General features: G+C 36.5%; 2 protein-coding genes and 1 long non-coding RNA gene across 13 annotated transcripts; all 3 read left to right on the top strand.

Moving 5' to 3' along the window:
- The first annotated feature begins 1,120 nt into the window (after nucleotides 1–1,120).
- On the top strand, nucleotides 1,121–5,001 carry LOC127075600 (uncharacterized). Of its 11 annotated transcripts, none has more exons than XR_007786595.1 (5): nucleotides 1,125–1,558; nucleotides 2,018–2,103; nucleotides 2,704–2,764; nucleotides 2,856–4,466; nucleotides 4,638–5,001. It is a non-coding gene; the product is annotated as an uncharacterized LOC127075600 (long non-coding RNA). The 11 variants fall into 11 exon arrangements; XR_007786599.1 differs by having other exon boundaries at nucleotides 1,227–1,558; nucleotides 2,018–2,764; nucleotides 2,856–2,892; nucleotides 3,492–4,466; XR_007786593.1 differs by having other exon boundaries at nucleotides 1,230–1,558; nucleotides 2,018–2,764; nucleotides 2,856–2,892; nucleotides 3,701–4,466.
- A 5,465-nt stretch (nucleotides 5,002–10,466) lies between these two features.
- Nucleotides 10,467–11,725, top strand: LOC127135574 (protein MAIN-LIKE 2-like). Its single transcript, XM_051062237.1, has 2 exons — nucleotides 10,467–10,589; nucleotides 10,674–11,725. The coding sequence occupies exons 1-2, from the start codon at nucleotides 10,515–10,517 to the stop codon at nucleotides 11,220–11,222; spliced, it is 624 nt and encodes a 207-aa protein (XP_050918194.1). The 5' UTR covers nucleotides 10,467–10,514; the 3' UTR covers nucleotides 11,223–11,725.
- A 1,496-nt stretch (nucleotides 11,726–13,221) lies between these two features.
- On the top strand, nucleotides 13,222–15,387 carry LOC127075602 (DEK domain-containing chromatin-associated protein 3). The gene is made up of 2 exons (XM_051017053.1): nucleotides 13,222–13,470; nucleotides 13,713–15,387. Exons 1-2 carry the CDS (start codon nucleotides 13,329–13,331, stop codon nucleotides 15,296–15,298), a joined length of 1,728 nt encoding a protein of 575 aa, XP_050873010.1. The 5' UTR covers nucleotides 13,222–13,328; the 3' UTR covers nucleotides 15,299–15,387.
- Nucleotides 15,388–15,994: the final 607 nt, after the last annotated feature.

The raw sequence follows: 15,994 nt of genomic DNA on the forward strand, positions 1-15,994 counted from the left end.
TGGAGGAATCGACGACAACACATCCTGAACGAACCAGTCATCCAAGGTGCAAGACCGACTCAACAATATATGGTATGATTTAGGTCTGTAACAACTCAGCAATTTGTATCTGAGCCGCGATATTTGATGGATCCGCGCCAACTTGCTTCGTCATCGTATGTCCCACAGCAATTCACCACCCAACACCAATGTGAGCCCACCCAAACCCAACAACCAACCACACAACATCAACCGACCACATACACAAAACAACCACACACCCAACATCGCAACCCGTTCATGCCAACCACCTAACAACAAACCATCCAACGTCGCAATCCATTCATACCACCCACCCAAACACAAAACCAAGAATCAAACCCCGCAACCACAACCGTCTATAGCCCAGATGATTCATATGGGTCACGTCATCGTAGCCCCCCACCATTTAACACTCAACCACTGTTTAACTATAGTACGCCTCAAGAACCATTGCTTCGTTTTCAAAACGACTCAATGGGCCAATTTGGGCAACTATATCGTCCCCAATTCACTCAACCCCAACGCTCTAACTACGATGACATGTGCACCGAACTCCATTACGGAAGCGCCGTTTGCCAGAGCCCCTCCGGATATTGGGAGCAAATGATGCCACATCTGTCAAATACCGTCGGAACTTCTGCCGGACCTTCCAACCAGCCATCGCTCGATCAGGTTAGCACCCAAAGACCACAAACACCTCAAGAAAATCGTGGGAGACCTCGGAGACAACCTAACGCACCGGGATGTGGAACTGGAGGACGTTATAATCGGGCGGGTCATTAGGTTTTTGGTATTTCCAATGTAACCAATTATTACATCTTTAATGAATCATGTTTATTTTCATTTTTATTTCTTATGTATTAAATAATAAATATTAAATATTAAAAATCAAAAATATTTTAAAAAAATAAATAACTAAAATAAATTAAAAAAAAAAAAAACTAGAAGAGGGTGTATGCGCCAGATATGGTGGCGCATACACCCACCACAACAAGAGAACATAGGCGCCAAAGGCAATGGCGCCTCCTTTAGGAGGGCCATGTAGGCGCCAGATGCATGGACGCCTTCTTTAGGAGGGCCATGCAGGCGCCACAAGCATTGGCGCCTCTTCAAGAGGGCCAATGCATGTGTGCCAATGCATCTAGCGCCTCCTCTCACAAAATTGGTCATTTTAGTATTTATTTTGAAAAATTGATTATTTTCGTATTTTATTTGAAAAATTTGGTTATTTTGAAAAAAAATTCTCAAAACTAATCTTCATTCGATTTCATATGATCCTGATCCATCCGATTTTAACTTTATCCTTCACTTTCACTCTCGATAGTTTAATTTCGTTTTACTTTCAACTGTTTCACTCAACCGTTTCAGTCTTGATTCATTCGCCCCATTCGTTCTTCAAGCTTCGGTAACAATTAGTTCATTATTAATGGCTCTCAATAGTTCTAAATCAATCATATTTCTGGGTTGCACTTGACATTCAAAATCTCTCAAACCTCAGTTGTCACAAGTAAAAACCGTTCAAAGTATTCAAATTTAAGTGAGTACTTTTCTTGATCATTCACTCTCATATCTTTATTTATTGAAAATATTTAATTCTCTACTGAGAAAAAATACGTAAATTGATTTTGAATATTTTAATTCATTTGTCCTATAAGATATAATATTGCCATCTAAGTGTTTGATAAAATGCCCAAACGAGGCTGAAATGACTGTTTTTGCAAGGGTTTCATTGTGTATACTGCTATTTAAAAATCTCAAAGTAGTCTTCATGAAAACCAAAGTCATATTAGAGAATTTGCTCTTCTAATGAAGTTTGATTTGATTACATAGCAGAACATGTTGTTTAGTTTCTGACACAAATTCATATGTTTAACTTGCACTGTAAAATTATTCTCAGATTTAACTTTAACTAGAAAATATTCTAATGCTGTTTTTCCCCTTCATGGTTTCATTGTTCTGTTGTACAGAAGTAATTTAACTTTGTGTTGAATTCAAGGTTGCTTTGGAAGGATGTTGATGATAAACCAGGGTGCTTTGGTAGTTGCAGGTTGAAGCTCGCACAGATAGCATATTCCCTACTCGGTGAGTCTTCTATTCTTTATTTTCCTAATAGTAATAGCTGCATGCCCTGATTAGGCATCATGTGCTGTTCTAGGACGACTATTGTGTTCCAGCTTAGATAGCTCTATGTATGCACCAGTTTTGTAGATTTAGTGATTAATTTATGCAGAGAAACGTTCCTTCTTAAGTGCTGCTGTCATCTCTGTCCCTGTCGTTAGTATATCATTACCTGACGGGGCAGAGGGGTTTTTGCGTTTCCCTTTAGGGCTAAGAAGTGGTGAGGAATTCGCAAAACACGTCTCATTAGGAAGCATAGGAGTTAGAAAAGGTCAAGGTCACATTTTACATGCTTATGACCATCATATCCTTCCATATAGTCAAAAAGGAACAGAAAGTTCCTGATAAATTAATTGTTTATCTATTATTGTATCTCTAGTAATTGTCATACTTGTTGAATCCGTCTTAATTGCATTGTTTGAACTGAAATGGCTATGCTGTCAAGTGACTGAACAGGTGTTAATAGTAGATCACTAACTGAACAGGTATTTTTCATTCGCTTGGTTATTCAATTTTATTAATGTTGTTTATCTGTTATACTATGTCATTGTTACCTCAATTCAGCTTGAGGAAACTTTCAGTGAAGTTGGACCTGTTAAGATATGCTTCATGGTCACACAAAAGGGTAAGTAACTAAAGATTAATTCAATAATTAAGCAAGATAAATAAATAATAAAGTTTTTTTCTCTCTATCACCTATGGTTAATCATTCTCAGGGTTCACCCAACAACGTGGTTTCTGCTATGACCAATTGTAAGTTCAACTCAATTTATATGTGCTTGTCTTATATTACTAATTTATTGCACTCTTTCACTTACAAGCATTAGTATGTGTTGTGTTTTTATCATCTCTTTTAAATATCATTTCTTGCTTATGCTTTGCTTTGCCTATGACTATGCATAAATTGAAATGATGCTAAATATGTACATGCATGAATTTGTGTTGTTAAACAATGCTAAATATGTACATAGCAGAATTTGAACTAACTGTCATTGTTCTGTTATACACTAATTATTTAGTACCAAATGTTTTTCAATAGAAGCTATTAAACATCTTTATGGTTTGGTTTGGAAGGAAAACCAAACCGAATTGAATTGGAAAGATAGTTTGCATGAACTGTGCCAAAATATTTATGTTATGTACCTAACAAAACCTAATTGTTTGTTTGTTCCAGTCCACCGAGTTCTTATCTTAATGAACTAATCTGTTTTTGAGATTAAGAGCCCAACAATTTTCTTATGCAAAACGGAACTCAACTCTTCAAGCATAAGTGTATTGATTGGGAAAAAAATGAAACTAGAAAAGCAACAATTTAGTTCTTTACCAGTTAGTTCTTTCCTTTTTCATTGTAGAATAGTTAGCAATAAACAAAAGTACTATCAACACTTCCAGCAATAAACAAAATTGGAATTATTTGGTCTTAGTTTACTGAAATCTATCACAGTAAGAATTTATTGCGCAATACAACAAAATAGTTTCTTTATTTGTTTTATATCCAACCGCTATTGGAGATTCTCTATAAGGAAGTCAACTGATTGCTTATGTTTTCTATCTTGCACAGGTTATGGATTCTCATGGGTTGTGCTGGAAGTGTTAATAGTTCTTTTTAAGGTTCAATATTGAATTATTTGGTCTTAGATTGCTTTTGTTTATTGCTAATTTTGACTTGAGGCTGTCTTGTATTCTTGTTCAATAGGTATTTCACCTTTAGCTAGAAGATATCAGTCAACTTCCAGCTTGTGCTTCTTTTAGATTTTTTTAAAATTCATTTATGGTCTTAATTATTATTGTACTTGTAGAATCTTTAGACTATAATTGTTTTGCTCTTGTAACTCCGGTTCCCCCTATGTAGTACATTGATTTTCATGGTAACGGTTGTGACATGAATCATGATCCTTTTTATTGCAGAAAATCACGATCAAATTTTATCTGTTTTTTTAATGGTTATCGTTCTTACTCGATTCTCGATGTTGTTAGAAAGGAAGCTGAGAATTGTGACTTTTTTTTTAAATTGGAATCACGAGGTAGTTTAACTGAACTGTATTGATCAATGATCTGAACCAGATTGAATCAGATATATAGAATTTTTCTGTAATTTCGGTATCTGGAATGGAAATGCTGTTGATATCGAAAATAAGAGAGGAGTATCCTGATAGGATGATGCTTACATTCTCGTTCGCCTAAGGTTTCTGATACTGTTGTTGAACCTTACAATGCTACTATCTCAGTTCATCATTTGGTGGAGAATGCTGACGAGTGTATGGTTCTTGATAGTGAAGCTCTTTATGATATCTGCTTCAGGACCCTCAAGTTTACCACTCCTAACTGTGAGTATTATTCTCTTTTCATGCGATCTAAATATCTCTTACGTTGCTTGTTACTAGATAGGAGATGCGAATGCGATGCTGATATTGTAGATGGCTAAGAGGCTTCACATGTTATGATTAAGAGGCTTAACATGTTATGATTCTTTGAATTATTGTTTCCTGATGTTTCAGGATTCTGGTTTCCCATGCTTCAAAGGTGGTTGGTTCACTACAGTATCGTTGTAATAATGAATTAATAGGTGACTGGATACATCCTCTTTTCTTGTGATGGCAATGGGAGTAATTTTCGTGTAAATGAAGCTCTTCTATTTGGAGAAGTTGCATTGGCCTCCTTAATGCCACTTTGAGGTAAATCAAATTGTACAGTGATTTTTGCAGAGTAGGATAAGATTTTATTGGTTTTTGATATGAGTACCTATGTAAGCTCTTTAATTCATGAAATCTTTTAGAGGGTGTTTGAATTGTGGAACAGATATTGATCTGATATGTTTTGGATATCTATTATCAAGGGCAGACAAAATACAATGTCGGTCAACTAATGAGTGTCACGGAATGTTTTGCAGACTTCTAAATACCGATATTTGACTTTTAATGATAAATAATGAGGTTTTTTTACCGAGATAACCCAGTTTTTCAAAAAAATTCCCAAAATACCCCAGGTTTCAGAAAAATTCCCAAAATACCCCACTTTTAGGAGGAGTCTCCAATTGAATTGGTGACTCCTCTTAAAATTTGAATGGAGGCGCCAATTGGATTGGCTAGGGCAGGTGCCCTAGCCAATCCAATTGGCGCCTATGTGTAAGTTTTAAGAGGAGTCGCCAATTCAATTGGCGACTCCCTCAAAAAAGTCTCAAATGACAAAACCTCCAACATGAAAGTTGTAGATCTTTTCAAGACAATGAATTTGGACATAAATTTTGCATCATTTGGATTTTTTATGAGAAAGTTATGGGCACTTGAAGTTGGACTTCTGATTTTTTCAATTGTTATTGACCTATAATGTTTTGTATTATCACATGTGTTTCTTTTAGAATTATAAAATTTTGTCCAACATAACAATTGAAGTAGACATCTTAAACTTTCCAATGCACTTGGTCCCACCTCAAAATAATTAAAAATGAAGGAGTTAGGTCCTTGGGAAGTTGACCCAAAATTAGGATTTCTGTCAAAATGACCTATAATGTTTTGAAATGAATGATGAGCTTCCAAGTTTCAAATGGATTTTTGATGAACATGAAAGTTGTTCATATGGCGACTCTTCTTAAAAATTTAATGGAGGCGCCAATTGGATTGGCTAGGGCACCTGCCCTAGCCAATCCAATTGGCGCCTATGTGTAGGTTTTAAGAGGAGTCGCCAATTCAATTGGCGACTCCCTCATAAAATGCCTTTTTTGTCTTATAAATAGATGCGTTGTGTGACCAATTGTTCCACAGCTCATATAATCATTTGGCTATCATGTTTTGTGTTCGTCGCCGATACGGTAAGGTGATTTATGCGAGAAACAAACCTCAAATGCTGATGCTGTTTTGGAACATCACCACGTTCGATCAACTGAAGAGGGAGCTGGTTCGATGGTTAGATGGGAAAATACCAGAAGGGGAAAAATCAGAAGTATTGAGAGACTTGACAGTATCTTTGGTTGAGTGCGAATGAAGACTGATAAGGATGCTAGGGAAATGATGTTCGGTCGAGACGACATTAATTTGATTGTTGTAATCAGTTAGAATTATTTATGTTTTCAGATGTTTTGTACTGATGTTTGTTGTGAAACTCGTTGTAACAAGAACTTAATGATATATAATGATTGAATGTTACAGAAATACAATGTTACAAAAAGCTTAAGATCTAGATGATGCTCCTTGATTGGGACAGTTGTTTTTGTTGTGTCCTGGTTGACGACAGATATTACATAATCTTATCATTTTATCTGTGGAATCCGTCTCTGTTCTGATACGTGTGTTGTTTGGCCTTCCTTTCTTCTTTCTACGCATCTCTTCATTGTGCCAAACAATATCTCCTTCATATGGAGGCCAGTAATCCTCCATTGGTAGTACTGAGAAGCTTTGAGTATATACATTCATGATGGTGTTGGCCTTGTACACATCAGATAAATGGTTGTAAGCGTCTTGACGAGTATAAGCGCATGCTGCAATGACATGGGAGCAAGGTATGCGGAAGGCCTGAAATTTTCCACAATCGCACCAACTTCTGTTTAGTCTAACAGCGTAGGCTAAATTTGGTCTCCCCTCGTTGTTGCCCATTGTTTCTTGGACGCTGAAATTTTGTCTATGACGGTCAAAGACTGTTACAGCGTGTGTGGTAGCTTTGATGCTCTCCTCTTTCATGACCTTCATGCAACACTCACTGAATACTTGTCCGGACATTAACACTGCACTCCATCTTTCACCTCTGGTTGCAAACATAGAAGCCAACTTATAATAGGTTGATCTTACCAAGGCGGTTATCAGCAGATTTCAAATTCCTTTGAAAACCCCGTTCATGCATTCCACAATGTTTGTTGTCATGTGGCCCCATCGACAACCACCGTCAAATGCTCTTGTCCACTGCTCTACTGGTATGTTATTTATCCATCTCCCCGCGTCTTCATTAGACAGTCTAATTTCATCACGATAATATTGAAATGACGGTTGAGTTAAAGCATACCCAACATTCACCAGCTTCTTGCGAAGATTCTTATCTTTTATAGCACGCATGAAGTTTTGTGCAATGTGTCTGATACATTAGACATGTGTAGAAGGAGGATCATGTCATTCGTTGTCATGGTTGTTGTAGGCACTCTCAATGGCAGCATGTCTATCAGAAATCAAACATAGATTGGCTTGTGGAGCCACATGCGTTCTGAGATGTCGAAGAAAGAAACCCCATCCACCAGCCGTTTCACCTTCAACAAGAGCAAAGGCAATTGGAACGACATTGTTGTTACCGTCTTGTGCAACCGCCATGAGCAAAGTACCCTTGTATTTTCCGTATAACCAAGTGCCATCAATTTGAATAATAGGTTTGCAGAATGCGAAACCTTTGATGCATGGGTCAAATGCCCAAAAGAGACAGTGAAATATTGTATTACCTGTAGCATAGGTTCCGTCTGGCATCATTGCTGGCACTGTCTCCATAATTGCCACAGTTCCTGGGACATATGTTTTAGTGTCCATAAAAACCGTGGCAATTCCTTGAATGAATCCTCCCAGTTGCCGAAAACCTGTTCAACAACCTTTGTCCTCGCAATCCATGCTTTCTTGTAAGATGGAGTATAATTATATGTTGTTCTGATATGGGATATAATTATACTCACCTTCACTGATGGGTCTTTATTTACCAATGGCAGAATGTCTTGACATATCAAAGCTGTGCTCAGTTTACGGTGATCTTGTTCAAAGTTAGTTGCAACGCAATTGTGCGGTGGGTCTATTGAAGTGATCTCCCAAGAGTCATTTTTCTTCTTGTAAGACGCAGCCAAACGAAACTTACAAAGCATGTTACGACATTCGATAACATACCTTCTAGAATCAGTGCGTTTCACTGTAAAGTCAACAAAGTTGTTCATGTGGAATTTTTTGATTGCCAAAACACATTCTTCTTTGGTACGAAACATGTCTCCCACCTTTAATTCGCCTTCTGATCTCGGATACGGATTATAGAAGACACTGTTGGATGTTTCATCGTCGTGAAGATCCATATTTGTCATATGTTGAGGCGGATTGTAGACATGACTAGGAGGTATTGGTGGTGGTTGATCATCATCTTCATCGTCGTTGTTTAGCATGTGATCAACCTGTATCTCGGTCTCCTCTTCTTATTCATCAATAACGTCGACTTCTACTTCTGCTTCTGGGTTGAGTTCATCTGACCATTGTGCATCATCTTCACCAGCTTCATCCTGATCGGTTAGTTGAGACTGTTGAGATGGTATACATGGTTGTAGAGTAATGTACAACTTGATGCAGTCGTTGCCTGAATGTTCATGACTAACAAACATGTATTCAACATCTTCATCATCTCGTACCTTAAGGGGGAAAAACTTGCATTGACCATTCTAAAAAAATATTGGATTTTGATATGTGATCTTTGACACAATACCCGATCCTATAAAGGATTGTATTCTTTTTTTTCAAATGCAAAAAGGTTGCATTTCTCTTGATCGTGATTCTAATGGTATCAGTGTTTCGAAAACAAAAACCATGAAGCTCAGACTCAAAAGTTTCACCGTTGCAGTGAACGTTGACACTGTATAATGATGAAGATGACATTGTGGAGATGAAAACTATTTTCTGACTGCAAATGAATGTGAGTGAAGTGTCTTGGATGTTGATAGTAAGACACTTAAATAGATGGTATTAGTGTCTCACATGCTAGCTACTTCTGAGATGATATGTCGGACATGCAAGCTAGTCTGAGATGATGTGTCAACCATGCAAGCTATCAAGAAGTGACTCTTCAGCATGCAGGAGACAAGACAGCCACGTGTCGGACATGTAAGATAGTCAGAGATGATGTGTCAGTCATGCAAGATAGTCTGAGATGATGTGTCAACCATGCAAGCTATCAAGAAGTGACTCTTCAGCATGCAGGAGACAAGACAGCCACGCGTCGGACATGTAAGATAGTCAGAGATGATGTGTCAGTCATGCAAGCCATCAACAAGTGACTTATTCAGCATGCAGGAGACAAGACAGCCACGTGTCAGACATGCAGATGGTGTCTCCAAATGGATTGGCGCCTCCACTTAATCCTTGTACATGGTCGCCAATTCAAGTGGAGACACCATAGATTCAGACCTCGAAACCAAGCATTCAGACCTAGCCTTGCATGCATGTCCCTATGGAGGCGCCAATTTGAATGGCGACCCCTCTTAAGGATTGTACATGGTCGCCAATTCATATGGAGACACCATGCAAACACAAATTTTCATGCTCCCATCCATTTGCCTATAAATACATCCACTCTTTCAACACTTCTTCCACACCATCACTCTCAATACTTCCTCTACAATACTTCTTTTACAATTTCATCTTCAATAACATCTTCTAGTTTCATCTACACCAACTCCCCAACAATATGTCTTTACTCACAATGGGCAAAGCACATAGAGGAACAATTGCAAACATCGCAACATATGTAAGTTTTTTCTTTTGTTAACTTTTTATCTTTCATCTTCACCAACCCCATTTTATTTTGACATACCAACTTAGTCAAGTGTTTTATTCTTTCTATTATAGGATGTATCAAGGTTTCGAACTCGGGTCCACGAATATGTCCAAATGGACCCGATGATTCAACCTTATGTTGAACTCGCCGGTTTTAGTCATATTAGCAAGATTATATCTTAGTTTATAGATAACAAGTTCATTCTAGCCTTATGCGAAAGATGGAGGCCAGAGACACACACTTTTTGGTTTCCAACCGGTGAGTGTACCGTGACGTTAGAAGACGTCTACATGCTTTTAGGACTACCAATTGAAGGCAAAGATGTTAATGGTAAGACCAACTATGCAAATTCAATTTGCATGGAGCTTTTAGACACTGATTTGTTAGATGATAATGCTAGAGGTCAAGGTATACTACTCTCATGCCTAAAGTCATATTATAATAGTTTATATTTAGATGAGCATTCTACCGAAGATGCTCGAATAATAAAAACTAGGTGTTACATTATGCTGTTAATATGATCCTTTTTATTTCCCGAAGATAGTGGTTCTAGCACGCATATTATGTACTTACCTCTACTTAGACATGTAGATAGAATAGAAAGTTATAGTTGGGGATCTGCTTGTCTAGCCTATCTCTGTAGTTCGTTGTGCAAAAACTCCCACAAAGACACATCTACATTTTCTGGATGTGCTGTTTTGCTACAAGCATGGGGTTGGTCAAGACTACCGTCTCTAGCACCGGTCAATAACAACCCTTTCACTTTTCCATATGCAAAAAAGTAAGTTGTTTAAATTGTTATATCTTTACTTACTTCCTTAAAGTTTATTACCTCAAACTAATTTTTTTTAACTTTTTGGTGTAGATGGTCGGCACGTGGTATGAGTTACAACAGATGTCCGAGACACTGTATTACTCAGTATCGCAACCTGTTGGATCACCTTCGACCGACAGACGTAAGCAAAGTAACTTAATTATTTCGTTATATTATGTTAACTTTTTCTACATTAATTATAATCCTATCTTCTTTAAAATTTCAGTTCATTTGGCGTCCATACCTTAATCTGGATCATGACCATGAAGTCAACGCTGAAGACGCAGTCGTATGGACAACATGCACACCGATAATACGGTTCATAACTGTAGAGATGCATAACACCGATCGTGTGAAGCTGCAGTTCAGTATGGTCCAGAATATCCCAGATCCCCCAGTTAGCCTAGAAGAATGGCATATGCGTAAAGTGAACGACCAATGGAACTTCAACCCTTGGCAAACCTTCGCAAGATCGGAGTGTCGCAAGTGGAAGCACCGTCATGACCATGTCTTAACTGACGCAGTCATGTCAAATGAGGTAAAACCAAGTCGTACTTATATGGCTTGGTACAGATCGGTTGGTTTTCAATTCATCGCCGAAGATATGTACCTCTACGACCCACGCCAGGCAAGTTACACAAAAGAAGGATCAACATCTAACCCCCAACAACATTCTCAGCCCGGTTACTCACAACCCCCTATCCGTCAAACGTTCCGTTCCACAAACACACAAACATACAACCAAAACATGCCATTCACCAAACCCCAATACTAAGAACATACCCCATACCACCACCAACAAATTGACCATCAATCTGAGACCCAACATCGCTTCGCACCCACACCATCACCCTACCAAAGTCGCCTTAGCCAAAACACCAACCGTCCCTCCTCCTACCGTAGCCAAGAAGCTAAAACATCACAAAACCAAAACATCCCACAACCCTATCTCTACCAAACACCCCAACAACCTTTCCAACCTTTCCTAGACGCATCATTCACACCCATGTCTCCCTTCAACCATCCCGGTCACCCATCTATGAGTCAACCACATCCCAACTTCTCTGACATGGGTCATGAGCTCAGCTACGGCGGTACACCATCATTGCATACTGAAGACTATGCTGAGTTGGCTGAATACCTCAACGGACCTTCTCCTGTAGTTGGTAGTGACGCTCCTGGCCCCTCAGATGAACAAACACCGGTGCAGAATCGTCAACGTGGGTTAGGGTAGCTAGGGGATGTGGGACCGGAGGTCGGTTAGGTGATCCCGGTCATCACCATTAGGTTTCTTTATGTAAACTCCAAACTTTATTAATATCAAGTCGTATTATATCAAATTTATCTTTGTGTAAACTCCAAACATTAGGTTTCTTTGTGTAAACTCCATTTTGGCAAAATTCACATACACATGTTTTGATTGAAACCCTAATTTTGGGTCAACTTCCCAAGGACCTAACTCACTCATTTTTTATGATTTTGAGGTGGGACCAAGTGAATTGGAAAGTTTGAGATGTCTACTTAAATTTTTATGTTGGACAAAATTTCATAATTCTAAAAAAAACACATGTGATAATACAAAACATTATAGGTCACATAACAATTGAAATGTGAAAAAGTCCAACTTCAGGTGCCCATAACTTTCTCATAAAAAATCCAAATGATGCAAAATTTTAGTCCAAATTATTGTCTTGAAAAGATCTACAACTTTTATGTTGAAGGTTTTGTCATTTGAGGCTTTTATCATTCAAACAGAAGGGTTTGAAGTTGGTCCCTTTTGGCAAAATTCACATACACGTGTTTTGACTAAAACCCTAATTTTGGGTCAACTTCCCAAGGACCTAACTCCTTCATTTTTAATTATTTTGAGGTGGTACCAAGTTCATTGGAAAGTTTGAGATGTCTACCTCAATTGTTATGTTGGACAAAATTTCATAATTCTAAAAGAAACACATGTGATAATACAAAACATTATAGGTCAGATAACAGTTGAAAAAATCAGAAGTCCAACTTCAAGTGCCCATAACTTTCTCATAAAAAATCCAAATGATGCAAAATTTATGTCCAAATTCATTGTCTTGAAAAGATCTACAACTTTCATGTTGGAGGTTTTACATTTGAGGCTTTTTTGAGGGAGTCGCCAATTGAATTGGCGACTCCTCTTAAAACTTACACATAGGCGCCAATTGGATTGGCTAGGGCACCTGCCCTAGCCAATCCAATTGGCGCCTCCATTCAAGTTTTAAGAGGAGTCGCCAATTCAATTGGAGACTCATTCTAAAAGTGGGATACTTTGGGAATTTTTCTGAAACCTTGGGTATTTTGGGATTTTTTTTGAAAAACTGGATTATCTCGGTAAAAAAACCAAATAATGAGTGTGATAAAAAAATCATTTTGTTTGTAGTGTGTGATAGTTACCATTGATCTTTTATATTATTTTTTAAAACATTATTATGGTTATTAAAAGAATAAAATAAAAATTGTAACGGTAACAAAGTAGAGCTATCAAAATTGAGAAAGCCTATATAAAAATATGAATATCCATAGACTTGGGCAAAACAAAGAACAATTACTTTCTTGAGCAAAGTAAAAAGTTATACCTTGACAAAAAATTTAGCTCAACAAAGGGAAATGGAATATTACCCAACCTAGTTGTACTAAAAAACAACCCAAAATATAAATAAAGAATAATCTCTATGACAAGGAAAGCGTTTAAGTTTAACCATAATATCTAGATTTCATCATATATAAATACACAAAGCAATGAAACATAAATAACTCAACTTTCCAATATCAAAACATTTTCATAACTACAATTTGGTGAGTCGCAAATATTTAGTACACTACAAATAGAAAAAAAAAGTTATATTGTAAAGTTATTATGGCTTTCAACTCACAACGTACATTTAGAGCCCCAACTTTCCGGTTTCCACTTTCAGTTCGTCGTGTGTATGAAACATGGGAGCCAAAATCAGATGTGAAAGAAACTTCTGAAACTTACTTTCTTCATGTTTATCTTCCTGGTGCGTATTTTATATATACTTTTATATGTTTATTGAAATAAGATTTATTTGTTTTGAACAATAAAAAAATAGTGTTAGACATTGAGTTAGACAAGTTCACGACATTGATATTGACACATCAATATTAATAAAATATTGTAAAAATAAATTAATTGAACTTAATCAATTGTGTAAGTTTTGTGTCAGACACCAGATAAATTATCGTCCAATCACTAAAATTATCTTGTATTTGATTTTTGTAGGTTATACAAAGAATCAACCGAAGATTACATTAGAGGATGCATCACAGAAGTTGAGGATTACCGGTGAACGACCAATTGAAGGAGACAAATGGAAAAAATTTGACCAAACATATCCTGTTCCAGAAAATAGTGATGTAGGGACACTTGAAGCCAAGTTTGAGCAAGAAACTCTCATTCTTAAAATGCAAAAGAAACCCATTTCACAATCACAAGTTGTTGCTCCAAAACAACAAGTGGAAAAAAGTCAACAAGAACCTTTAAGTAATGAGGGTTTAGATGGAACAAAGCTTGAAAAAGTCCAAGAAACCATTCAACCAACACAATCTACAACTAAATTTGAAGAATCAACTCAAGACATGAATAGTGATTTACCTCAAACTCAAAGTATTGAAAAGAAGAGACAAGAGACTATTCATGATGACACATTGTCTCAAATTGCTAAAGAAACAATTAGCAATGACACAACAAAAACACAAATAGGTGAAAATTCTCAACAACAATTTGAGCTAAAACCAACATTCAAAGACATGACCAAACTACAATTTAATGAAAAGGCTCAAAAGGGACCAGAGGAATTTGAGCCAAAACCAACGTTCATTGAGAAAATCAAAACACAAATAGATGAAATTGCTCAAAAAGGTCAAGAAGAATTTGAGAAAAAATCAACATTCATTGAGAAAGTCAAAACACAAATAAGTGAAAAGGCTCATAAAGCTCAAGAGGAATTTGCGCTAAAACCAACATCCATAGAGAAAGCCAAAACAGAACCAAATGAAAAGCCTCAAATCAGTGAAGAGGAATTTGAGAAAAAACCAACATTAATTGAGAGAATCATAACACAAATAGCTGAAAGGGCTCAAAAGGGTCCAAAGGAAATTGAGGCGAAACCAACATTCATCGAGAGAACTAACAAACAAATAGATGAAAATGTACAAAAAGTTCAAGAAGAATTTGAGTCAAAACCAACATTCATTGAAAGAACCAAAACACAAATAGATGAAAAGGCTCAAAATGGTCTAGAAGAATTTGAGAAAAAACCCACATTCGTTGAGAGAATCAAAACACGAATAATTGAAGAGGCTCAGAAGGTTCAAGAAGAATTTGAGGCAAAACCAACATTTATTGAGAGAATCAAAACACAAATTGATGAAAAGGTTCAAAAAGATAAAGAGGAATTTGAACCAAAACCTACATCCATTGAGAAAGCCAAAACTGAAACAAATAAAAAGCTTCAAAAGGGTCCAGAGGAATTTGAGCCAAAACCAATAGAAAAGATTGTTACCAAAGAGAACTTAGAGAAAAACATAGTGAAAAATAGTGATGAAGATGCTGAGAAGAAAAGGATCTTAGTGAAGGAAGAAACTAAAGAGAAAAAGGAGAAGCCTTATGAGTCAAGCAAAACTTTAGTAGGCGTGAAGAATCAAAACATAAAAGAAAATGAAACTGAAAAAGAAGAACTTCCTACTCCAAAAGTTACAGAAAGTAAATGGTTGGGTGAAGAGAGACATTTAATTGAAAATGTAAGTGTTGCAATTCTAGTGATTGCTGCATTTGGAGCCTATATATCATATAAGTTTTCTTCTTGAAGGATGACTATAGTTCTACTTGCACATACATAAATAATGTAAAAATCTACACTTGCATTTGTTCAAAAATAAATATGTGTTTCATTTTATTCCATTTTAATATAATAAAATATTTTCTTATTTTATATATTTTTGTCATCATAATAACATTAGCATATATATTTTTAACTTATTATCAACTAGGCTAAAAAGTTGAATGTAGTTGTTAGAAAGTCAAGATTAATCACTATCTTATAATGATGATTTATGACACTTGTATGCATGTTTACTCTTGGTAAATCGAATATGCCTTTCTATGCTTTTGTGTGCTTTGTGTCTAAGTGAGATAAATTAAAATAGTATAGCTCTGTGTTTCTTTGGAATCCTAGTTGATCCAATTGTGTTATCATTCCATTGTTGTATCCTAAGTGTTTGAATGTATCTGCATTATTTAGAATTAATCGAAATGAATGTTGGTAACCGATTAGAATGTGTGGAATTGAAAACTAGGGTTAAAAGAATGACCCTCCTAGTTGAAGGGATTAAAATGAGTAAAATCCTAATGGGTGAGTAAAGATTTATTATTTTAGTTATATGGAAGCAACATGAGATTTCATCTGAAATTGATTCAGTGATCAAGATATTGCAACTCCTAATTAAAAAGTGTGTGTATAACTTGTACATTGACAAAAATACCCTTATATAATGTTCTAGTAT

This window comes from Lathyrus oleraceus, chromosome 4, assembly GCF_024323335.1.
Source record: "Lathyrus oleraceus cultivar Zhongwan6 chromosome 4, CAAS_Psat_ZW6_1.0, whole genome shotgun sequence".
Classification (NCBI taxonomy): domain Eukaryota; kingdom Viridiplantae; phylum Streptophyta; class Magnoliopsida; order Fabales; family Fabaceae; genus Lathyrus; species Lathyrus oleraceus.

Bases quoted from the DNA above. Each gene is read 5' to 3' on its own strand.
- LOC127135574 (XM_051062237.1), top strand. From the start codon at position 10,515: ATGAGTTACAACAGATGTCCGAGACACTGTATTACTCAGTATCGCAAC. The intron at 10,590-10,673 runs GTAAGCAAAGTA...TTAAAATTTCAG, and splicing joins ATCACCTTCGACCGACAGAC to TTCATTTGGCGTCCATACCT.
- LOC127075602 (XM_051017053.1), top strand. From the start codon at position 13,329: ATGGCTTTCAACTCACAACGTACATTTAGAGCCCCAACTTTCCGGTTT. The intron at 13,471-13,712 runs GTGCGTATTTTA...TGATTTTTGTAG, and splicing joins TCTTCATGTTTATCTTCCTG to GTTATACAAAGAATCAACCG.